A 24,872-nucleotide genomic window follows, 5' to 3' on the forward strand; every position below is an offset into this window, starting at 1 on the left:
CAAATGTACAGGGTACAGGTAGAAACAAAACCGGTAAGCGGTCAAGTCAAGCAAGAAGCCGAGTCAGCGAAGTAGCCAAGTACTTGGTGACGTCATCAGTAGATGTACTTCTCGCCCTCTCTCCCTCTCTCTGTCTGGTCGTCTGGTGAAAGCTTTGTGTGCAGTCACCCTACCTGTACCGGTGTTTCGTGCTGCTTTTACCAGGAACTCCGAAGGTGGTGTTGTCTTCCAGGCTCCCGGCCTTTATCAACACAAAACATGCTGAGGATCCTGCGACTGGGTACGTGTACGCAAACTTTTATGCTGACTCGTGTTGCACGATCGATCATGACGCAGAGCAGCTGTTAAAGACGGAGTTCCAGATTATACTCCGATCGATGCAAAGTCAGCTAAATGCGTGACGAGACTGAAGACGCTGTGTTTGTTTGATACGAGTTTATCACATGTGCTTTCGCTGGACAGCTGCCAGCGCACCGCGACAGCGCACCGCGACCGTTATCTCCGATAAGGTTATCGCCCACTTGTGCTTTCGGAACAATCGTACGACGGAATGAATCAATCTTGATTTAAGGTTCATTCGCGTTTCTTCGTGTTTTCTTGTGAAGTTTTTTGTTGGTTTGTTTTTGTGACGCAGACAAAGGAAGGCAAACTCAAAATCAAAGTCTGTAAAAAAAAAAAAAAATTGTTCTTTTTTTTTTTTTTTTTTTAATGACGAATAGGCACGTTTATTGCGTTTACACGTCGTCGGACGTCCCACTACCGATTTTGACGGGACGGCGGTGGTTCAGGGTTTAAATGCCTGTGGTTCAGCGATAGTGGGACTGCAAAGAAATGTATGGCGAGTTGGATTCTGCAGCGTAGTCAGCACTTTTATTAGGATATGCACCACCTGCTAGCTACCACTACACTATCTACCGCTACCAAGTGCACTCCTAACCTTCACACTAACTACAAGCACACTTCTGCGGTTGTTTAACGGCAGATATAGTGTAGTGGTGGGTTAGCAGGCGGTCGAGGTAGTATTTCTGATCATATGTTTACAGGCTTGCATACTCAGATGTTCACTGTGTGGGGAGCATACTACAGTTCTGTAGGTTATCAATATCCGTGATAGTGCTTCATCATACCTAGTCCTCACAGTGCACCTTCAAGGCTACAGATGTCAGCGCTTTTGCAGGTGTCTGGTAAAATGTAACTTTTAACGAAAGCAAATATCTGCCACACAAGAATTATACTTGTCTGCATGGTGTTGCAGCATGTCATTGTCATGTCTTCTCTTACCTGATGTATACGTGAATAGTGCATGCGTCTTGCAATCCTAATCTAGAACATGGTGTACAAAATGATTTATATTTTGCCTCTGCTCTATAGGGTACTTGCACGAGACCATAATGGAATGCTACTAGCCATTCGTAAATCTCATTGAAACCTGCCAGACTCCATGTTGGAGGCATTTGTCGCTGTAGTTATGCTATGTTTTATGTGCTTTGGGGCCGTGTTCACTCTGTAGTTTGTCTGCTCACTGGAGGGTTAAAATGGTCAGTTGCAATGTTGTTCTAGCCGTAAAAGTTGACGGCAACGGAGCTACGGTCAGCAGTATTGGTTTATTGTTCCAGCTGTAAAAGTCGGTGACAATGGAGCTACGGTCAGCAATACGGTTTTTCTAGAATCCCAGAAATCATTACGAATCAGGGCAAGGCGGCGCTTGAGCATTCGGTTTGCCAGCGTTGTGAATGGCTCCGACAGATACACCGGCATAACCGCGACCAGGCAGGTAAAGACGGGAGCATAACGTGGCAAATCCTGGGCGCTAACATCTCCGGTTCCAAGAGAAAGCAACAAAATAGGAGAGAAAGAAAGCAGTTGAAGGGTTAGGCATGTTCGTTTTTCCACAACATGTTGGAGTTGCTCGAGTGCTTGTCAGCTTTATTTCATTTTGTCAGTGCGCGATTCCGGTGTTTTTCTGCATAGTAAACAAGAAAATAACAAGGTACAGACCTTACAGGTCATGTACTGCTTTTTTGTGCATATTAAGGCGTCTTCAACGATATGGGCTCAGCGGGATGCCGACTGGGACCGCCGATGTCCACTTCTATGCCCCGCCGCTAATTCTGAAATGGCCAAATGCATGGGACCTTTCGCTCTAGATTATTATATTAACTCTATGATCTGGACAGAAAAGCTATGCCCCAACTAAGGGTTTGTGGACTGCACTTCGCGTCAGGTGAGGAACCTCTTTGCGATTGACTATAGGGCAAGAAAATATTCTGAAATGTGGTTATACAAAGACGGCTCTATGGCTCCACGGCACTACTGCTGCCGCAATAAGACACCGAATGCCTCCAAAATGGCGCCAAGGCACTGATAGCAGACAGCAATGTTGGTTTTGATTTCGAGGCTAACCGGAAGTGACGTCTGGTGCAAGAAGCCTATTGGGACACACAAATCACCTCACTGAGTGGCCTGCTACTTGCCACAAAGATATAGCTAGCCGTATGTATGTTTATAAATTTGGCATGCCTGGTTAACTGGGTAAGAGGTTGGAAATGAAAATCGCTATTTGTCTGTGAACAGAGTTCATTGCTTTTGAAATCAGTTGTATGGGGATTATTTTGATAATCCAGTGGTACTGGAGGAAAGCCAGGGAAATGGTGTTTCAACAGTGTCATGGTTTTGGGAACATTGGCACAACATGTCAGTGAACGTTTTCCGCGTAAAGATGGCACCTATATACTGTGTTCGCACCTAAGCTGACTGTGCGGTGGGAGCTATGTGCTTGCCGGACAAATAAACCACCTCCCTTTCATCGCCTGGTCCCGCTCTCTGCCCATGGATATGGGAGGAAGCACGATCATGGTGGCGCAAGGTATGACTAGTACAGCGGGCATGCAGCTTCCACTGCACCATCAGTTTAGGGATGAGCAAAGTGTAGTGGCTGGCATACGAAGTTACTTCGTTGGTAGGGCCTTGGAGCTTTACAAGCTGGCACAGCCATGTGAATAGCTGATGCGAGTGTCGTCTGCTATTCTGCCTATACTCATTTCGTTCAAGGCACATTTGACCTTTTGCCACTAGACGGGAGGAGAGCTTACATATGCACGATGCTCCTGTTGGAAAACTTCGATTCTCAGTTTTGTGCGAAGAAGTTTTAGTGGGTATCCAGTGAGCCCTATGCCCAGAAAAGGTTTATTTGTATTATTTGCCTGCTTAGTCCCTAGAGTCTAAACTCCCTGTTTGTCCGCCGCCTAATTTGAAAATTTTGGATTTGGATTCGCTGGCATCCCCTTTGTATCAGGTGGCTGCTTGCCGGAAGTTCCGGTGAGGGCCTGTTAAAGGCCAGCTTCGCTGGGCTCATCAAGTGCCCAGCCAAGAGTAGCCGGGTTTCTCTTTGTCTCCTTCGTCTGTAGGTGGGCATCTGCCGGAGCAGATGGGGTCTGCAGGTTTGCCTCGGTACTGTGTGTCCACGCCTGTCCACCTCTGATTCACCTAGTTCCGCTGGGAATGCTCGCACCACTGCTCCAGCCTTCACTTGTTCGTCTCAACTTGTTCCCCGTTGTCCTCCTCCCTGTCTGCCGTCCAAAAACCCAGTGCCACCGGCAGCCTGTCCACCCGGGGACAAGGGCTGAGGGCATTGGAGTATTTGGTGTTCGATGGTCTCTTCTGCTTCTCCGCAGACAACACAGTTGGTCGGAGACTTGGTGTCGAAATGCGACTTACACACCCTCATCTTCAGTGCCCTCGTGCGCGCCTCGAAGAGCAGGCGGCTGCCTCGGTAGTCGTATATCTGCTCTCGCATGATGACAACCTTGGATCCGGCATACGTCGTCATTGTCGGCTTGCGAGGGGCCGACTCCGTCCACCTCCTTGTCTCCACCTCCTGCACACGCTTCTTGTGGTTTGCCACATCCTCTCGGAGCAGTTGGCCATCCAGCAGGTTCAGCGGCACCTCATACTTCCCCACGAGTCTGGCCACTTGTTTGGTCAGGCGTGTGTTTATGTTCTTGTACATCAGGTACTTGAGCACCCTCCTTCCAAGGTTAAGCGACCAACTTGCCTGACCCGCCAAGTCCACAGTACAGTGAAGGTAATCACCCCAAAATATAGCTTCGTAGCATCCCTTTGAACGATTGCTTCTCGCTATGCACATTTAGGGAGTGAACAGAAACAAATGGACAGACATGACTCCCTTTAAAGGTTTACATCGAAGTCAAGATGAACAAGTTGGTCACACGATGCACAAATATGTGTATGATATACTAATGAACTTACTCATCCTGATTTTGACTGCTTCTCCTAACTTGCAGGTGTGGCGACGGCCGAAGGCTGTAGCCGCGCGTCGTCAAGCAGTTGGGCCGCAACCAAAGCGATCCTTGAAGAGCAGCTGGCAGGGATCCGTGAGGCCGGCACCTACAAGACGGAGCGTGTGCTCACCAGTTCACAGGGCTCTTCCGTGTGGGTGGACGGTTGGGACAAGTCCGTCCTCAACTTCTGCGCCAACAACTACCTGGGCCTTTCGGTACACCTGCATTTTCTCTTCCCCCTTCTAGCCCTTTCACGCAAGTGACATTTCTTTCACGATTTGACCAGTTGTTGGAGCCTGTTTAATAGTCAGGAAAAAGTGTTTCCGATTAGAATGAAGGTGAAGCCTGAACCTTATTGCCGTCTTAGGAAGGGATGGGAAGACAATATTTTCTTAGAGGAATGGAGCTTGTCTGTGTAACCTCTGTTTTATGGACAAACCTCCACAGTTAAACAAAAAAAAAGTGTGTGGCTTCTCCCTTTTGTTTTTATGGATTGTTTGGATATGAGGACACTCTTATTTTATAAGAAGTTTCCCTTGGCGTCATTGTATTACATTCAGACTGTTGTACCATACATTTGCAACATTCCTTTGTCTTATGAATAGTTATCTGTGTCAGGAAATCGTTGAGATGTTTCCTTCTGTCTCGTCGCAAAGGCAAATTTCTTCGTAAAACTGAACACTTCTTTTCTGGGCCTCTCGTGCTTGTTGAAGAAAACGTTCCACCTGCCGTACGTAGGGCAGAGGAGGGCAGCATACTTTTTTCCTTCATGTGACTTCAGTGGCAAAGTAAACAGATTGAGCAGGAGCTCGCCAAAAGCATGCCAACATTCTGGTAGCCGAGTGAACTTTAGCTTGACATGTCTGACTGACGCTTTCGCAACGTTTTTCTCACGCTCGTGGTAGTATTCTGTGCACCCGCCCATAGACCAACATGGTCTGGTTGAGTTAAGCAGTCGGACCTTATTGGAACATTGTCCATTCTTCTGTTTCAGAGCCATCCCGAGGTCATTGAAGCCGGGAAACAGGCTTTGGACAAGTATGGTGCTGGCCTCAGCTCCGTGCGCTTCATCTGTGGAACACAGGCAGGTTCTCCACTCTTGCACAAAGTTATTTGTATTTGCGTAAAACCTGAGACTGAAAGAGAAAAGAAGAAACTTTCAAGGCAAAGAAAAAAGTCAAGGAAGGAGGAACTTTTCAAACTTTGTTGACTCGTTTATTAAGGGGAAAGCCTCACATGTCTCGTCGTTCAGTCGACCTTCAAAGTCCTTGAGCGAAAACACTTCGGCGACACAAAAGGTTTTAAAACGTTTACGTGACATCTGCGAATTTTAATATTCCTCTGAAAAGACTTTTCGCTCTTGTTCCTCGGCTGGCGTCGAACCACCAACCTTTCGATCGGTAGTCCGGCGAGGTGCATAAAACCCCAAGCGCCGATGCGTTAAAGACAGACACATAATTTACGGGTGTGGCAGTACCGCTTTGCCACGGCAGAGGGGTATTGCCACACCCGTAAATCATGTGTCTGTCTTTAATGCATCGGCGCTTGGGCATTCGCCTTCAAGTCGTTTTAGGATAACATAAAAGACCGTGTGAATTGTTTCCTTATACGGACCTTTTCTGTGTAGTCATCGCCATCTTGAACCGTGTAACTTCCGGTATGGAGGAAAACATCATATTGCCCTTGCCACACAGCTGGGAGGTGTTTATGTTTTTATAGCGGTTGTGAGTCCTTCTTAATTTGGCTCTTCTATATTTTTTTTTTTTTTGCCTGTTCCGGGTTGTAACGTCTTGAATTTTTTCGTTTTTCATACCAGATGTGCGAACTATGTGGCTGGAGATGAGGGTAAATGGAAGAGGTCTACACCCACAATGCTGCCGCCTACAGCTTTCTTAAGGGCACACCGCTTGTTAACAAAGCAGAGTTAACTTTTAAAAGCTATAGTCAGCTATCCACAGCAGCCATGACTGTGGGCACTTTTTTACACATTCCCAAAATGCCCTGCAGGACATTCACAAACAGCTGGAACAAAAGATTGCAAAGTTCCACGGACGGGAAGATGCCATCTTGTACGCCAGCTGCTTCGACGCCAACGCCGGAATCTTCGAGGTCCTGCTGACCCCAGAGGACGCAGTTCTCTCGGACGAGCTGAACCACGCTTCCATCATCGACGGCATCCGGCTCTGCAAGGCGCAGAAGTACCGCTACAAGCACAGGGACATGAACGGTGAGTTCTTCGCTGCTTGCACCAACATGGAGGAAGAGAACAGACGCCGTCACGCCTGTCGGTGAACCATGGTTATGCGGAGTGCAAGTTCGTCTGCTTCTTTTGCAGGGGCTGTGGTGACGTCAGAGCACCGAGCTCTGATTGGCTCTGAATGAAGGATAGTGGGCAGACCTCAAGGCAGCTTGCTTTGAGGTCTACCCACTATCCTTTAGTCAGAGCTCGGCATTCTGACGTCACCACAACCCCTGCAAAAGAAGCAGACGAACTTGCGCTCGGCGTTGACAAGGTGAGAACGGCAGGGAGGAGCTTCAGTTGTCCGTCCCATTTCCAGCGTAAGCTTCCTGCCTTCCACAATGCTTTGGTGTCTCCTGCACCTCAAGCGCGCACACGCAGCCAAAGCATGGTAGAAGGCGTGCAGTGCGTGCCGGAGGCCGGGTGTTCGAAAGACGCGCTCTGCCAATCTCACTCTGTCGGTGACCACTGAGGAAGGAAAGTCTGCAGCCTTGGATCTGGGAAGCATAAAATCATGCTTACTAAAATCGGAGGTACAGAGGACAAGATGGTAGGGTTCTGAATCAGGAAACAAAACAAACAAAAAGGGGTTGTTTGTTCTGAATCGGGAAACAAAACAACAACAAAAAAAGAGGGCTGTTCGTGTCCCCTGTTGCAGATTTGGAAAGCAAGCTCAAGGAAGCGCAGACGACGTCGAGGCAGCGGCTCATCGTCACGGACGGCGTTTTCAGCATGGACGGAAATGTGGCGCCCCTTCGGTGAGTTCATATACTAGGGCAGTTGCTGTGCCATTTTCTTTTAGATGAACATAATTGTGCAAAACAATGCCAGAAGGTGCAATATAGGTCAAGAAACTTGGCTATTGAAACTCATTTGAGTGGACACTAGGTTTTGTTGCCCAGCTATTTGATGTTTATTCTATTTTATTTGTCTGGTGTGGTGTCTGGAGGCTACAAAGCCAACATTTTGAAGTGCCAGTTGTATAAAATGCCTCCACGGTTGCTTGAACACCCCATTTTTTTTCTTTGTGATTTACAAAGGTTCCTTCTCAAACAAGGCACATAGGTTCACCTAATATTTATGTTGCAGTATTCAAGCAGTCAAAGTCATCCATAGCTTGTCCATGTTGTAGACCTTAATTTGTATAGGGCACTGGTTCAGGTACCCTTTAGCAACTCTTTCAAGGTATGTATAGCTGAAAGATGTGTAGTCGTGTCCATCTGCGTTTTATTATTTCGGTAATAAATCATTCCACCAACGTGCTCACCTTAGCAAAACACATTCACGTGTTCTTATATTACTTTATTTTGGGGCCATACCTAATTTGGGGGTGTAGCTTGATGTCCCGCTTTTCTTCTAGGGACATCTGCGACCTGGCAGAGCGCTACAATGCCATGGTTTTTGTCGACGAGTGCCACGCCACGGGGTTCTTTGGAAAGACGGGCAGGTACACGGCTTGATCCTCTTGGTTACAACTTGTTTGGGATGGCTCAGTCAGAGTAATAACACCTCTAGCTTCGTCGGAAAAAAAAAAGAAAAAAAGTTGCAGTGATGAGAACTGTTTCTGCGAGGCTCTGATAGTGGATCTACCTTGGAGGCTGCACAATGTTGAGCCTCAAATTTTTGCAGGGGCACTGAGGAGTACTTTGGCTTATCGGGGCGCATCGATATCATCAACTCCACACTTGGCAAGGCTTTGGGAGGTGCTGCTGGTGAGTTTAAACCTTTCTTGTGCCGTTATTTCATTTGTACCAACTGTTCACGTAAAGCATTCTGGATTTTTATGCAGCCAATTAGTTGCTTTGTGTAGCGCGACAGTGAAATTTGGTTTTTGTGAGCTCAAGATCTATGGCAGCCTGAATTCACGTCATACAAGCGTTTTGTAGGGGAGCACGGCAGTGCAATGCTAGAGAATGGCAAGCTGTAGGGAAAGAAAACCAAACATTGCAATCTGCCTTTTAACGTGAAACATTCTTTGGATAGTTGCTCTGGATTTCGTGAAGCCGCATTTTGTGATGTGACAGACCTACGCACCAATTCAGTTTCTGCACTAAATTTAGCGGGGAAGTTAAACTGGTGCATAGGTCATTATTATCGGGTAATGTGACGTCAATTTACTTGCTAGCGGGGAAATTAATGTCACGTTACCTATACACCAATTCAGTTTCCCCGATTTAGCAGAGAAACTGATGTCATGCGACCTGATGTCACGTGATGCTAGAATGTTTCAGGTATTAAACAGATTGGCCTAGCAATCTGACATGTAATTTTTTGTTGTTTTTGTTTCTTGTTTTATAGTTCGATAAAGTCTGCCATCAAAAATTTCAAGGTTAGTCCTGGGCATCTCCAGGACTAGCCTTTACCAGATGTTTGTCTTTGCAGCTCACCATTATTGACTAGAAAAAGCTACCTGAAACCATTGCCGCAATAACACTCATAAAACGTTTGCCTAAATTTTGCCATTAATTTTCTTAATAAAATACTAAACTCCTCAAAAACAACATTAACCCCCCCCCCCCCCCCCAAAAAAAAAAAGAAAAAAAAAAAGTGCACTACGTACCATTGAGAGTTAGGAGCAATTCCAAAACATTTGGGGGTTGACAACTCCTTCAAGCCGTTGACTCTGAAAGTTTTCTAGAGTTCAGTGTCCCTTTAATTAAGGGAAACCAATAAATGAAATCACGCTACTACAGTCACGCAACTACGACAACCTCCGAACGAATTGTTTATTACGTGCTTTAAGTGTGACTTTTTTCCCGCACCTTGGTTATCCGGAATTCACGCTTAAGAAACGCACAAATGAGCTTCATTGTATCGGTCGCAGGAGGCTACACGACGTGCAAGCGGGAGCTGGTGGACCTCCTGCGCCAGCGGTCTCGCCCCTACCTCTTCTCCAACTCGCTTCCGCCGCCTGTGGTGCAGTGCGCCGCCAAGGTGCTGGATCTGCTGCTGTCTGGACCCGAGCTCGCACAGAGGGTGGCGGTCAACACCACGCACTTCCGGTCGCGCATGAAGGCAGCCGGCTTCAACATTGCGGTGGGTCCGCACACTCCTCCGCACTCAAATGCGCATAAGTTGAACATAGAATATACACGAGCTCAACTCTCCTACGTCACGCCGCGGTGGTGGCGCGTCGGTCGCACTTCCGGTCTGGGGCGGTGGGCAGAAGTCGCCGTGCGAGACATGCATTCTTGTTTTCTTTTCGGATAAACCAGACAAAAAACCTGCCTTCTCGTCAAAATGCTTCAACGGGGGTTGTAACTTGTACCGAAAGAGTCTGGAAAGGTTTGAAGATCAGTTTTCATGTGTTTCTGCCCGCTCCGTTCGTCCGAGTACGTGGATAGTAGCCGTGAAAAGGGTAAACCAGACGCTGTCGAACTACGGTTGCTTGTGCGGGATACACTTTGTGGTCGGCAGATGCATTTGTTTTGTTCCAACATGAACGACCGCCAAGTTGTCCGGGCCACCCGCGGGTTCAGTGCGTCTTCAAATTCACACGGCTGCATGATCGTTCAAACTTTCGTCTGCTCTTTCGAGCCTGCTTTTTGTCGTCTGCTCGTTCAAAAAAAGCGGCCCGTAGACCAAACTTTGACCCGGTGATTGCAATAAGAAGTAATTTCAGGCCTCAAAAGACTTATGTAGGCTCGGTGTAAAGAGTAGATACAAGATGTTGATCATTGGTACCAGCGGCCATCACCGACTTGTTACGCTTGGTCTGTTCCCGCTTCTGAATTTCAGTATCGACGTCTATCATCGCCGCTGCCTTATACACTTTTGTAGCGCGAGCGACGTGGCGACCGAAAATATCTAGAAGAATCTCATCATGGTTTTAGCGTCCATTCTGCGGCGTTCACGCGAATGAATCGCCGCATGTCAAATTAATTACGCAAAATTTAGCGGTGTAACGAGCCTTGATAATTTCTCTCAGGTGATTAAAGTGGTAAGACATTGCTATGAGGACGTAGAATAGACAATTCCAACGCGAAAAACAGTATGCAGACTCACGCAGGCGCCGAGAACGTGACATTCCAAGGGACGCGGTCGTTCGCATGATCGTTCGAACTGTCGTCTGCTCTTTCAAACTTGTCTGCTTTTTGTCGTCAGCTCGTTCAAACGACAGCGGCCCGTAAACCAAACGTTGACCCGGTAATTGCGATAAGAACTAAGTGCAGACCTCAAAACACTCTTGAAGGTTGGTTGGGGCAAGTAGGCTAAATGTAAACAGTAGATACCATAAGATGTTCATTATTGTTACCAGTCGCCATCACCGATTTGTAGTGCCCGATTCTACTTGCGGTTTTCGGTATCGACGTCCATCATCTCAGCTGCGGTCCACACTTTTGCAGCCCGAGCGACGTCGCGACTGAAAATAGCGAGCAGAATCTCATCGTGCGAGTCAGGCTTTAGCGCCCATTCTGCGGCGTCCACCTGAAATGAATCGCCGCAAGTCACATTATTCACGCAAAGTTTTGCCTCGTTAATTTTGCTGAAGCCGCTCAAGTAGTCAGACATTGTTAGGAGGACGTAGAATCAACAATTCCAACGCGAAAAAGAGCACGGGGACTCCCACCGTCGCCGAAAACAACGCAATTCAATGGTTTGTTTATGGGCGACGGCGGGCTTCTTGCCCACCGTTCACCGCGCATGCGCGGCGCCAGTGGCGTCCGCTAGGGGCGCTCCGGTTTGTTTGTAAACATGAGTTGGTGTATAACCCCCAGAAACCAACCCGTTTTTCAGCAACCTCTGTAACGAAGACCCAAGTTCTACTATTTTAACGACAATTGAAGCGCTCGTTTACCATGTCCCCAATTTTCACACAGGGTGACGACCACCCCATCTGTCCTGTGATGCTGGGAGACGCCCGGTTGGCCGCAGACTTTGCAGACGGCATGCTGGGTGAGTGAACCGAAAACCGAGCTCACAGAATTTTCGTTGTGTCGATTGCAGCAGGCCGGTTAACGCCATAGACCCCCCTCCAAAGTGAACTAGTGTTGCGGCATTCCTAGGATGGTTTTCCTCTTTACGCAGAAAGATTAATTTCCAGTTTGCCAAGCTTTGCTGGATATCCGTTAGACCGACATTTACGAAAGTTTCTATTCGTTTGGCACTTTGGGGCAGTCACCTTTCCAATTCGAACTGCTGCTGCCCTAAAAACAGCAAAATTCAAAAGTAGTAACTGCTTTGGTATCCTCGTTGCGGTTACCTGAATGGTAAGAGAAAAATCAAAAGGAAAAGAAACGCAGGGAATGTGCATGCACCGTCTTGCTCGTGCGTTTTTGTTGCAGTAATGTTGACATCATAGTCGAAGAAATCTCATATTCTCCGGAGTTGTTAGTTAACCCGATTCTGTCAGTGTACTACGCACGAAAAAGATGGGTTGCTCACTTGTGTCCTCTTTTCCCAGAACAAGGGATTTACGTCGTCGGGTTCAGCTATCCCGTCGTGCCTAAAGGTAGGTTTTGTCTCTTTCGTAAGGACATAAACGAGTGGCGCTTTTTACTTTTTTTAACCAATTAATCGTGTTATTTCTGACTTTAGGCAAGGCCAGAATTAGGGTGCAGATCTCGGCAGCACACACCAAGGAAGACATTGACCGCACCGTTGATGCCTTCATCACCGTCGGCAAGAAATTCGGGGTGGTGTCTGCGTAGAAGACGTCAGCTTGCGTCGTTCGTTTTCCGAACGCATGGTATGTATTTTTGATCCAAGCCACCGGTCTTGGCACTTCTTTTTGTGGGAACAAAGTGCAAAGGTTGCATTGTCTCAGTGTGTTTCGCAGCCCCTTCTTCTGCCGAACTTGGGAAGAAAGATCTCGCACGTTTAATTAACGGTGCATGTTACATGCATCGTTAATTAGCAGTTTGTAATGCGCCGTGCTAACCAAATATTTTTCTTCAACGAAAACATGGGCCACCACAAATTCGATACGAAATAAGCTCCCGTGTACAAATATCTATTCAACGCATTTAAATTTCAGCTTGACAAAGTCAGTAAAAACAGAATAAGAACTGAATAAACAAATCACGGCCACATGAACGCAAAACGACAGTGGGCATTTGAAAGTCGTTTACGGCAGCAGCGCACTGGTAACGTGTCATGCGTGTCCCCTTATTTGTTCTTGCCTTGGATTTTAGTGCATCTCTTCATCAATCTCGCCTGCCTCATTACACTCCCTTTAATAATTACACCAAGGGTGCACTTGGTCTTGCCGTGTACCACAGAGCCTCAAGTGGCCAGAAAACAACTTCAGACATATTTTTGTTTTATTATCATTGTTTTCGTTCTACCAGACACGGCAAGGACATTCCACACACTGGTGAAGGCGGCAGCAAAGCCGTCTCGTGACAAGCCGGGACCAGGCAGACTCGCATTAGACCTTGGGTAATTGGTGCGGCAGTACGTCGGGCGTCGCTCCGAGAGTGTTCTTTTCCGATCGCCCAACACGGAAATAAAAGGTGGCAGAGGACGTCGCTTGTCGCAGTCTTCCGCTTAAGCAGGTGGAGCCGTCTTGGCTTGACTAGGGCTTGGCTAGCCGGATCCAGAAGAAATTCGGTTACTTGACAGAAACCGTCTGCTTCAAGACTGCTGGCAGCCGCCGAGCACGCGAGATCGGCTCAGCAACCCCGGCAGGCCGCGTCGGGTGGCCCGGTTGCAATCGTCAGCACGCTGCCGCAATTCTGCGTAGAAAAAAAAGCAATTGGCTCGTCCCTCGGGCCCAGCGCATGACGGCAACCACAGATTACGCACATTTTCAAGTAAGGCCTCTGGGCATTGCCACCTCGCAGATGGTGTGTGTAGGTCTTCTGACAACAGAGCCTCCCTAAAGTGTGCTCACAGTTACCAGACTGGTGCTCCAACAAAGCATTTTCCCCCCGGGGGGCCAGACTAGCTTTCGAGGCGTGGCTGCTTGCAGATGTGCGTAGCAAGAACTTGGACAGAAAACTGGCGGGTTCTGTGGCTCTCTTTCTATGCAGTTTAGTTGACACACTTTGGGAGTGCATCTTATCCTGCTGCTTAATCCACTGACCTTTCAGAAATTACTCTACTACTTTGCCAAAATTTCCTAACTTGGAGAGAAGTAAAAGGACCTAAAGCCATCAATAATGACCACAATTGCATAGCACCAAAGATGAGCCTCTGGTGAGTGTAAATTAACCAAGATTGGTACTTTTGTGATTATTTAATTAGTATGGATGACTTCTTATATGCAGCTTCACCGGGAATTAATCAGTTCTCACACTTCCATAAAATTTAAACAGGTTCAGTACAAGACTGCGAAGACATTCGACTCCAACTGCAGTCAACTGCGTTCAACAAAATTTAAAATGCACTTGCTGCTTTAATAGTAGGGACTTTCACCTTTTTTTACACCCACTAAAAATTACTCATATTTTGATAGTTCCACATACATTTATGCTACTTAACAGTGGTTTCCTCCAAGTGTGAAAATTTTGAGTGGGTTGCACTGCATAAGGGAGGATGTCGTAGCCCTGAGGTCATAGCTTGATGTCTTTTTACGTTTGTGCTAGATGACTGTTGCCAGTGCAGCCACCGTGAGGAAGTTGCATCAAAGACATGGTGCCTAGAACATGTGTCCGATCGCTTTGTTCGGCATCCTATACCACCCATACATTGAAGTGTCCTTAATGTGACAAACAAATATGACAAAGACCAGTGTTGGGAAGCGCTTTAAGTATGTTGTACTTAAAATAGTACTTTGAGTACCATGTAGGTTTAGAAAACCTTTACTTTACTTGAAGCACATTCTCTGAATACAAACTTATACTTATAAATAGGGTGTGCATTTTCCAGTTTTAACCGAAAAACACCGATAAACATCCGTCGGTGACGAAAATATAAAATCGGTTAAAACCGAAAAACACCGGTGGTTGGATATTTTCACCCTGGTTAAAACCGAAAAACACCGGTCGTTGCACGTTTCCGACCTAGCGAAACCCTTACCCCGTAGGGGTTCGTCAAACGTGTTATCTCGTGGATCCTGCATTCTTCCAGTGTTTACATGGCTTGCAGGTGGCGTCAGTCCACCCTCCTTTCTGGGGGTCAAAAGCGTCTAGTGAACGCAGTGGAAGCTAAGCTCTCATACGCCTTTCCCCTATTGTGTCTCCCATGGCCCCCTTTTGTGGAAAAATTAACACAGTGGAGGGTTGGCTCTCACGTGCCTTTTCCTCATTGTGTCTGGCCAAGTGATGTCGGTGCAAGCCATGTATTCAGAGGTTGCTGTGGTTCCTGGAAGACACTGCCAACGTCCGTGTCGTACAGGAGCGTGCGTTTTCATAATTGCGGGTTGCGAGCCGCAAGGAACGTGCACCATGACGGCAGCACGTTCCTTGCGTGAAGATGGAAGCATGAAAGTATGCTTTCATCTACTATAATAACCAAGTGTGAGAAATAGTTGCTTCCTAGAGAAGAAGTGTATGAACTATGTGAATAAAATTGGAACTCTCTGCCTGTGATAATTGTTTTTTTTCCCCGATATTCACCGATTTTAGCCTCGTCGTGAGACGTTCCACCGAAATACACCGGTGCTTTGAAAATAAATAAACACCGAAAAACATCCGCCGATTTTTCTCACAAATAAACACCGGAAAGTACACACCCTACTTATAAAGTATCTTTTTCTGGTACTTTCTGAGGAAAGTACAACTCCCGACTTCCAAGTACATTCTTCAAATTTGGTCTTGTTAAATTTTTATACCAAAACGATGCTTTGTCAATTCCAAAACCAGTTGACTTCACCTAATATTTGCCGCCACTTCCGAAAATAACTGACGCACCCCCGATTAGCCCTGGAGCAATGCGTACCAGTTTAAAGAGAAGCTGAAGAGGTCCTTGAAAAAAACTCGTTAGAAGTGAATTCTAGAGTATTTTTATCCTCTGGATCTGAATATCACGTTCGTTTTCCTTGAAGATGTAACTAAACGTGAGAGAAAACAAAAAACCTCCAACCAGTCGTTACGTCATACCGAGATCTTTCGGCCGCCAAGCGCGTGTCACTCGTGTGGGCAGCGCGTCCAATTGCAAGCTTGCCAAGTGTTCCCCTAAACTGACACCAGTCGAGACGTCTTTCTCTGACCTTTTTAAAAATAGCAACAGTGCTCGTGCATAGCTTCGATAGGCGCTGAAGATGAGCGAGAGTGGAGATTCCATAAACTCTGGATATGTCGTTACCCTCCGGAAAGGCAAAATCTTCAGCAGTACTTTGAAAATGATTTTATGCAGCCTCCGTGCTCCAAATTGAAAAAAATAATCTCAATATTCGTGATCCTGGAGGCCAAATGAAGACAATTTAAGTGTTTTTCCTCAAATACAGAACTGCTTCAGACTGTGCTAAAGAGTATACTTTACTTTGAAAGTACATTGTATTTATGGTACTTAAAGTAAAGTACATTGAGCCCGGTGTACTTACTACTTTACTTGAAGTGCATAGCCTTTAATTTAGTACTTAAAGGGCAACTCCGCTTCATTTTTGGTTTTGAAAAAACAATGCAGTCCTCTTCAGTATCACCTAGGAAGACCACACGTGAAATCTTGCGACGCAGTTCTGTCTAAATGTTTCTTAAACGGTCCGGCGAACTTTGCAACTTGCCAAGTTGCCGAAATCGGCTGACTTGAGCGGGCGAATTCAGGCGCAACCAACAGCACAGTCAAGGCTACGGCATGGGCGGAGCCAACATTGAGCTAAACGCCATCTACATGGCCCCCTTTTGCTTGTTTTCACTTCTCCGGGCGAGCATAGCGCATGACGTCAGCAACGTTGCCTCTCGGCGCTCAGCGTTGTCCACGTGATTGGTGTAACGCGCCTGCGCAGCGCGTTTCTTGGGAGCCGTCCGGCCGCCCGCCGTGGTCCCGCCGTCTTCCGCGTCACAACCGCCGTCGTCGTCTCACCGATTGTGATTATTGTCTCTCGAAGTTTCGTCCACACTACGGACACCACGTGCGCACACACTTATGCCGCAGTTGTGCAGACGTCGTTGAATGCCGTAGACACCAAAACGTGGCGAAGAGTGCGGTGCAGACGACACTTGCGCCTGCCACACGCCCGCCCCAATCCCGCCCGTCGTTGGGCCGAGGATCACGTGACATCTTGTACCACGTGATGGCCATGTATTTGGCGACCCAAGGCCAATGTTGCCGGGCGGAGCTGAAGTTTCGGTTTCGATTTCCGCTCTTGTTTAAAATCAGATTTAAAAATATTTATCCCATTTTTCGCGAAGCAAACAACGTAGTGTGTTTTACTAGGGCTTTTTAATTCGAAATCAATCATTATCCCGAAATATTCGTAATTGAGCGGAGTTGCCCTTTAATACTTTATTAGAAGTATGTTTTAGATGACTTTATGCAACACTGATAAAGACACAGTTAACACGCCAGTCAGCAGATGTGCTCTAGACATTGCGGCGGTTCTAGACTCACCAAACACAAAGTTGAGCCTGAAGTTCACAAAGTATGTGTCGACTAGACTCGCAACACCGAAGTCTCGCCATTTTCCACGAGAGTCCCACCGATGTGCTCCGTGAACTCTGGCTCCGACTTTGTGTGTGGCAAGTCCAGAGCCCTCGATTACAGTAGAGTAAAAGGGGAAGCGCACCCTGCAAGTCGTGTTCGGTGTAGTACTCCTGCGAGTCCTCGTCGTCCTCCTCCTCCTCGTCGGTGCAAGAGTTGACCCTGCAGCGGCGGCCGTTTTCCGACGTGACGTGGCGCAGGTACGGGATCACCGTCATGGAGCGCAGGGCGTCCCCCTTGCTCCGCTCGGGAATGGGCACATACTCGAGGAGACGCGGGTGCTTCTTGCGCACCCAGCTGCGCGTCGAGGTCGGATAAAGAGGCGGTCTCGGGAAGAGCATTTCGGTTCGCCACTGACCGCCGGCTGGGGTCAAAACACATTTTATCGTGGACCCTTTTCACGTTCATAGACACAAGCCGTCTCTCGGCTTCCAAGAGACTTCTGGTCGCTCTCTTTCGGTGGGCTTTTCGAGTCTGTCAATGTCGGAGTTCTCGGGACTACGAAGTTCTATGGAAGCCGCGAAGTTGGGGATTTAGCGAGGTCCTTATTGCTGTGCTGTTCAACATTTAATAAGAGGGGATCAATCATGTTACGGGAGTCTTAAGAAATCTCCCAACAAATTTCTCGCTAATTGGCCTTGTAGCTAACCTCCCGGAGGACTGGTCACGAAATATTTCACGATCGTTGCAAGAAGCGGTGCTATGGTGGGGATTGTTTATCCTCTCGTTTGGACAGGAGTTCGTGGGAACGCAAAATGCAACAGCACTTTTATGAAAAGGGTCCAAGATTGTGAGACTGATTTCAAAGAAAAATGCACACCCCCAAAAACAAATTAATTTTGGTAAGCTGCTTATATTATGCAATGCTTTTTCTCTGCAAAATAAATAAGTAATATCATTTACTTCTCGAGACACAATTTAAACAGCCGCATATGCAGTCAATGGGCCGTCATCCTCTCCACATCTTTCTGCCAGGCCTCTTCTCAGCACACAAAGGGCAGAGGAGAGGTCGTAGCATACCTCTGCTCTCCTTCCAGCCAATGGGAGATTCACAAAATGACTTCTATTGCGACATCATCTGACATTCACCTCCAAATAAACATAATTTTTCAGCCAATACGTGCAAACAGATGAAATTGCTCTGCATTTTGACTATGTATCATGGCATAAATAGTGCATGAATCAATTCCTTTTGGAGGGAAAGTGTGTGTTGCATGAGGCACCTTGAGCTAGGTTACTACGCGCAAGTCCGCACAAGCAGCGGCCGGCTCTACTGAACTTGGAAGTTCAATAAAGCGGTATATTTTACTTGCCAAGTTAATCCCAATTGCTTTGTGTGCCATCTAGCACTCAACAGTGTGGCTTGTGACATGTTTCCCATCCAGGCAGTTAAAAGAAAAAATTTTCTGACAGTGCGGCATCCCTCAAGACAAGACGAGTCTAGCTTGCGAGGGTATCAGCACTCACTCGTGGTGTTGAACTTGCTCCAGCGCCAGCCGCTGTCGGGGGTTCTTGTCGAGCATCCCCTTGAGGAGGCTGGCAAGGAGGGGGTCCACTTCGGCGGGCACCTCAAACACCCCGCTGCCAATGTTCTCAAACAGCTTGTAGATGTTGTCGCCCTCAAATGGGTACTTGCCCGTCGTGATGTTGAACCTGCAATGCGCCGGCCGAAACCTTGCCTTCAAGCGATCCCACCTGCAGCTTCTTAGCTTCATTCCACAGGCTGCCGATTTCGCAAGTTTGTTTTGTGACCAGTCCTGTAAGATCGCACCATACTCTGTTGCAGGTTTAAAAAAGGCAGCACAAGCTTTCCCCCTCCCCCACAAAACCCTTTACTGCTTCCACTTCAGCAGAGCAAATGCTGGAGAGCAGGCTGCCTCTTCCAGTGTTCACTTTACTAAAGTAGAATGAGTGGGTGCTTTGCGGGAGGTACTGGTCGTGCTTTTCTTAACCTGCAACAGAGCATAGGCCAGGCTTTTGATTTCACAAGCTGGCGTCCACTGGTTCTCTCGGTTATGAAAGATCTGTTTTGTCACGAGACTAGATTACGAGTAGGATTCTGTGCTTTTGGTATACACCGATAAACACTGAAAAATAACCCCTGAACCAGTTTCATAAAAATCGGGGAAAGCCCATAGCTTCATGGGGAAGCAACCTTTGCCTACAACTTTATTAATGCGAAAGCATCAACTGTCTCATGGAGCGAGCCGACGTCATCAGCTTTGAAACCACGCCATACGGCTCCTAAATCCTTCTCTCCAAGTCAAGCCAACTCCCAGCTATGAAACTGTAACCATGCGCAAAGCTAGCCACGGCACCTTACCGCTTTGATCCCATTGGCTAGTGCGCGTCGGGCTCCAATTCGCCGGACCGCGTCATTTTCAACGACTGGCCACCTCGTAGCGCTGCGGGCCCGTCGGCGCCAGTCAGTGTGCCAACACACGTAGAGCAAGAATGATGTACAGGCATGCATTCACAACTCGTAAGAAGTGCTTAGGCGTACCTCCATCTTTTTTTCTGTTCACCCCGGGATAAAACCCCAGCGAAGTTTCAACGAGGCTGCCGCTTTCTTTGGAAACCAGACCCGTTGTCTCTTTTCCTCTTATCAATACCTGGACATTTTTGAAGCCTCCGGGTTACACACATCTTCCCCCCAAAGGCTGGGGAATCCCGTGCCCATGTCCTGTTTCTTTCAACAGCCCCAATAAACAGAAGTCTTTTGTCCAACACCGAATATTGGCACCAAAGAACACCGAATCTATGGGAAACAAAAATAAATCCCGAAACCATGAAACCCTATTATGAATAGCTTTCACTGTATACAGAATGAATACAAGCACGTACCAGTGTGCTGAATGCCAAGCCAGAAAAGGTTGCAGCAAGCTGGCAGCAAGTAGACATCTTTATTATAGTAGTTTGTGCTGTGTTTAGTTTTGTTATAAGGAAGCTGCATTTTAATGCATTGAGCATGTTAGCTACATTTATTGTGGGTTTGGAATATAGTGCAGCATTGGGGAAAAATATGGCAGACACTTAAGACTGCTTACGTGTAGGAATGTGAAAGCATTCCTACATGCAGCGCATTCCCACAAGCAGCGTGCCACGTCTTCCTTTTTCACAAGGCACTCCGGCGGTGACATCGCTCCCCCACTGCACAGACGCGGCAAACCCCGCCGGCTCCACGACAGCTTCCGGAACGAAGCATCTGCGTTGCTATGCTTTTCTTTGTGTTTTATTTCTGAGGCATGTCCGTTTTAAACTTGAACGGCGCGTGCTTGATGATATTTTTACAACCATCTTTTGGGCACAACACCAACGTTTTTTCGCATAACGGGACAAGTAAGGCTTCCGCCTCAAAATGCCATATTATAAAAAGTTGCACCATGAACACGTTAGACGGTGTTTGCTAGTTAGGGGACAAAGACTGACAAAATTCTGTTTGAGGGTTGGCCAGATTCAGGCATCAAAAGACTCACTCACAGGGTTACCCCCGACGACCAGACATCCACCTTGAATCCCGAGAAACTGTCCAGACCATTGGCAATCTCTGGCGGCTGGAAGGCCGGTGACCCTTGGCTTGTGTGGCATGTGTCATCTATTGCAAAGTGGTCCAATGCCTGCAAGGCAATAAAAAAAAGACGGCAAGACGCCACGTCAGCCAGTGCCATGCGAGTGGCTGACATAGCTTTCGAAACATTGTCGGAGTTGTATATCTAGCTTCTGCAATTCAGCGTGATGCACAATAAACTGCAACTTGCACAAACATGTTTGCACTGCACAATGCAAATGCGCACAGCGTTGGCAATGCTTTCTCCCAATTTAAATGTGATTGTTGAGCAAGTTGGTTGAAGCTGCTAAAATTTGCTATTTCTAAGATCTCCTTTTTGTTCAGTTCCTCTTTCTGCATTGTTTGGAGCTCTGGATTGCATATGACGGTAGAGACGATTTGTTAAGCTTTACATAAAATACTAAAAGAATAGAAGCACTGTCATGTCTTTGTCTCCATTCCTCCCTCTCTCCCCTCCACCCTCCATTTCCACCCCCACCCCCCACCCCTGCCCCCCCCCCCCCCCCCCCCCCCCCCAAAAAAAAATGAAACTGGTCAAAAGAAAGATTGAAAGCGTTCAGCGCAAGTCTGGTTTCGTCTGTCCTAAGTGAGCAACTCTTTTATTTCCTTATATTGCACTCTAACTGATGCTAAGCGACTCTGCCAGCCATGGTCGATTACGCTTCTGTAAAACTTGTGCAGAAAAAGAAAGACTTATCACTGAGAGGTACCGATAGCAAGGCATGTTTTGTTTTAAACCTAAAGCAAACACAGTCCTATCATTTTTTCCGTTTGCAACCTGGATCACGAGGACAGAGTTGGGCCACAAAACAACACCCGCTTTCCTACCATTCTAACACGGGAGAAAATATGAACTAGCAGCAGTGACTAGAGGGTAACAATATGTCAAGCAGAAAAATATAGTGACATGGCAAAGAAGTGTACAGATCTCTCTTTGCTTTTGTTTTAACCCACCTCCGCGACTCCCAGGTCGGAGATCTTGAGAGTCCCACAGTTGGTCAGGAGCAGGTTGCCGGGCTTGATGTCCTTGTGGACGATGCCCTTGCTGTGCAGGTACTCTAGGCCACTGAGCAGCTGGCAGAAGTACCTACAAGTTGGGACGCTGCCCGTTGGAAACCATTCCACGCAGCACATTGGCCGTGAGAGGCGGAGCGGTCGTGAGGGTTACTCAAATATGTTGCCCACCGTGCAATTTGATTGGCTATGCATGTTACCCCTTTAGGTGTAGATACAAGGTCCTACACTCCTAAACACGCCTGCAAATCAACTTCCCCGCAGAGCGAGCCAATGGCCGCTCCGCGGCAATAGTTGAATAACAAACCTAAGCAGAGAGTTACCGAGGCCAACCTGTAAATCGCTGCTTGAAGCTGGAAAAAGTGGTGCTATAACTGGTGACAGGCTAAGGATGCAGCAGAAGCTTTGCCTCCAGCACACGCCCGTTACTTCCCGCCGGGCCTTGGCTGCACGTGCGACAAAGTGTTGTTGAAGGCAGAAATCTCGCGTTGGAGGCGGTGCAACTTCTGCAATTTTAACCTTTCACCGACTACAGTACCGAGAACAAAGACACAAAAGAGGTACTTATTTCTCAAAATTGCTTTACAACATAAGAGATGTGGTACAGATTGATGAGCCGGGAACATGGCATACTTCAGGGGGGGGGGGGAGGGGGCAATTTTCCGTAGGAGGAGGAAAAGGCAGCTGCTGGAACCGTACCACATACTTATATTTATCTACAGGGACTGCTGCAATACAAGTTAACAGACTGCCTATGATCACTACCAGGATGAGAATGGTAAAGAGGTCCTTCAGTTCACCTGCCTCCAGCACCAGCTTCCTACCTTCGATTGGTGCATCATGAACCTTGAACGTGCATGTGCAGCCAAAGCACAACGGAAAGGCAATGAGTGCATGCTGGAAAGGCATCCAAAAGAGATGCCTGTTATTCTCAACCTGTCGGTACCCATAATGATAGTGTTGTGCTTGCATCTTTCGTCTTCAGTTTTTTTTTCTATTTGATTGGGTGCTACCGCCTCCTGTCAGAGGTATAGGCGGAACAGTGGCCAGTGGAGTCTCACCCATGGGCCTGCCAAATGGGCAGTTTCTTGTCGGCCACGCTATCCAAGAGCTCCTGGATCACAGAGACACAGTACTCCATGACCATGTACATTTTCTGCTTCTGGTCGTCGTAGAGCACATCCACCAGCTTGATGACGTTCTTGTGACTCAGCATTCGCAGAAGCTTGATCTCTCTGCATCGTGTAAAAACGGAACAGCTTCATTGCATTAGCCATGCTTTGTCAGTTCTTTGCGGATCTCAAATATTGGAATTGGCGAGATCCACTCTGGCAAAACAACCACAGCTCGATGTTAACCAAGTTACTTTGATTTCTTACTTGCTTGGTACGTTGATGTTGCATCATTGAAATACGTAACTGAACTAGAAAGCTCAGCTGAGAGTCAGTGCTTCTCTGCTTTTTGTGCGCTGTTTGCCCCTTTTTGTAATCTTACTTAAGTATCATACGACTTTCCTCACCTCTGTACGTTTTGTTCGCCGTTAGGAATCTTCCGCAGCTTCCGTTTCTTCAGGATCTTTACGGCGCGACGACACAGCGTCTCCGAGTCGAGTATTTCCTTCACCTTTCCGTAGGAGCCTTCCCCGAGCACGTCGCCCATCACGTACTTGCCGATCATCTTGGCTTTCTTTTTCTTGGCCTTGTAGATGATCTCCTTAGAGTTGACGTGGTAGAAGACCAGCGGCCCGTCGTCATCATTCAGCCAGCGTTCCAGTGGCTGCGTGCAGTCTTCGTCGTAGAATGCCGGCGCGTCCCCGGACAGGCCCGTCAGGTCCATCACCCGATCTTCATCCATGGAGATTCTACGAATCTGCTAACCATAAGACGCACTTCTGCTCATCTAGAACCACTTCTGTAGCTTCGAACAGATTCTCCGCTTGATTCCACAACGCTCCCGCGCAGCGAATGCTTGTGACACTAGCACAACAAGCTACCGTTCTTCCAAGGACCGAAGGTGCCGAAGTCCCGAAGAGGCAAGAAACAGCACCAATACGTCGCTCGGAGAGCTCTAGTAGCCCGAGGGGACGCTAAAGGCGTCGAAATCACAGCTACATCGGAAAACGCCGCTGCGTTTGTGCCGTTCAGAAAAGTAGAAAGAGCTTTAGAACGGTTAAAGTTCTAGCGGTTCTAGCAACGGCCGTCCGCTTTCGGGGGTTCCTCCTACCAGCTCAGGGAAGCGCCATTATGGAATTCGCTCTTGTTGGTTTGTTTCTGTTTCTGTGTGAGACCAGAAACTATGGTTTTGTTTTTGGTTTCGTGATAATGTGCGTTCCAATAACAAAACGGGAGCTTTACGTGTAAATTATTTTTGTCTTTGTTTCTTTTTCTGCGTTACTTTCAAATAACGACGCAGCTTTTTAAATAATGTAGAATTAGCGACCTGCATAAGCGCGCTGCCGATGGCAGCGCCCTGAAGACTCAGTGGAGTTGAATTTCCTTTCACGCGCGTTATTTGAATGCCGTCTCTAGTTTCACCCGCAGGGTCTTCCCCGTCTTCAACCGGGTTTGTAAAAAGTTACAGAAAAGTGTCGAATACACAAACAAAAGCTTGTGCCAAGGTCTGTTCTTTTTTTCTACCAAGACAAAACCTAGATCTAGCTCTCAGTAACCATGATACAGATACAACTAGTTAAAACTTAAAACGCCGGGGAACAGTGCACTGCGCAATATACAGCTGGTAATATTAAAGGGATACTTCAACGAAATTTGAAATATACACATAGTGTTCAGAAATAAGCAGATTATGATCCAGAATATCCGTAAATGACAATCGCACGCTTGTATTTTGATCCTGGTGGCTGTATATTTCGTCATAAACGGCCTACTCTGACAAGCGCTCGGAGAACAGCCAGAGGAGAGCACGTGACATCCGCCGCAATTCATGACATAGATTGTTTCGGGACGAGCAAAGCTGCGGCGATGCTGACGTCGAGAGGATGTCCTAAAAGTTCCAGCGATCGAGCCACCGCAACTAACCCCAAAGCTGCTTTGGTAAGAATTTTGACAGAACCTGTCAAGATTTCTAGATGGGCATTACAAACGAGACCTTAGCGACATCAACCAGGTGCTCTTTGCTAATCGTTTAATTCGTTTTAAAGTTCCTTTTCGTGGCTTTTTCAACACGAGATTGGTGTGTCTGATGTGATACTGCTCCCTTGAAACCGAAT

The 24,872-nt window shown here is 47.3% G+C and overlaps 2 protein-coding genes across 3 annotated transcripts; one reads left to right on the plus strand and one right to left on the minus strand.

The window, feature by feature from the left end:
* The first annotated feature begins 99 nt into the window (after positions 1-99).
* LOC8043535 (2-amino-3-ketobutyrate coenzyme A ligase, mitochondrial) lies at positions 100-13,006 on the plus strand. Its single transcript, XM_029985542.3, has 12 exons — positions 100-280; positions 4,305-4,516; positions 5,296-5,385; positions 6,309-6,528; positions 7,199-7,298; positions 7,901-7,987; positions 8,170-8,252; positions 9,365-9,576; positions 11,361-11,436; positions 11,945-11,992; positions 12,079-12,229; positions 12,831-13,006. Exons 1-11 carry the CDS (start codon positions 103-105, stop codon positions 12,189-12,191), a joined length of 1,419 nt encoding a protein of 472 aa, XP_029841402.2. The 5' UTR covers positions 100-102; the 3' UTR covers positions 12,192-12,229; positions 12,831-13,006.
* LOC8043537 (serine/threonine-protein kinase STK11) lies at positions 12,786-23,928 on the minus strand. Of its 2 annotated transcripts, none has more exons than XM_029985541.4 (7): positions 23,166-23,928; positions 22,708-22,881; positions 21,587-21,719; positions 20,545-20,681; positions 18,532-18,717; positions 17,150-17,361; positions 12,786-13,217 (listed from the first exon to the last, which is right to left on the minus strand). In XM_029985541.4, the coding sequence occupies exons 1-7, from the start codon at positions 23,498-23,500 to the stop codon at positions 13,117-13,119; spliced, it is 1,278 nt and encodes a 425-aa protein (XP_029841401.1). In that variant the 5' UTR covers positions 23,501-23,928; the 3' UTR covers positions 12,786-13,116. The 2 variants fall into 2 exon arrangements, with proteins under 2 accessions (XP_029841401.1, XP_029841400.1); XM_029985540.3 differs by having other exon boundaries at positions 21,587-21,734; positions 23,166-23,902.
* Positions 23,929-24,872: the final 944 nt, after the last annotated feature.

Source organism: Ixodes scapularis, unplaced genomic scaffold (genome assembly GCF_016920785.2).
Source record: "Ixodes scapularis isolate PalLabHiFi unplaced genomic scaffold, ASM1692078v2 PGA_scaffold12__126_contigs__length_90152505, whole genome shotgun sequence".
Lineage (NCBI taxonomy): Eukaryota > Metazoa > Arthropoda > Arachnida > Ixodida > Ixodidae > Ixodes > Ixodes scapularis.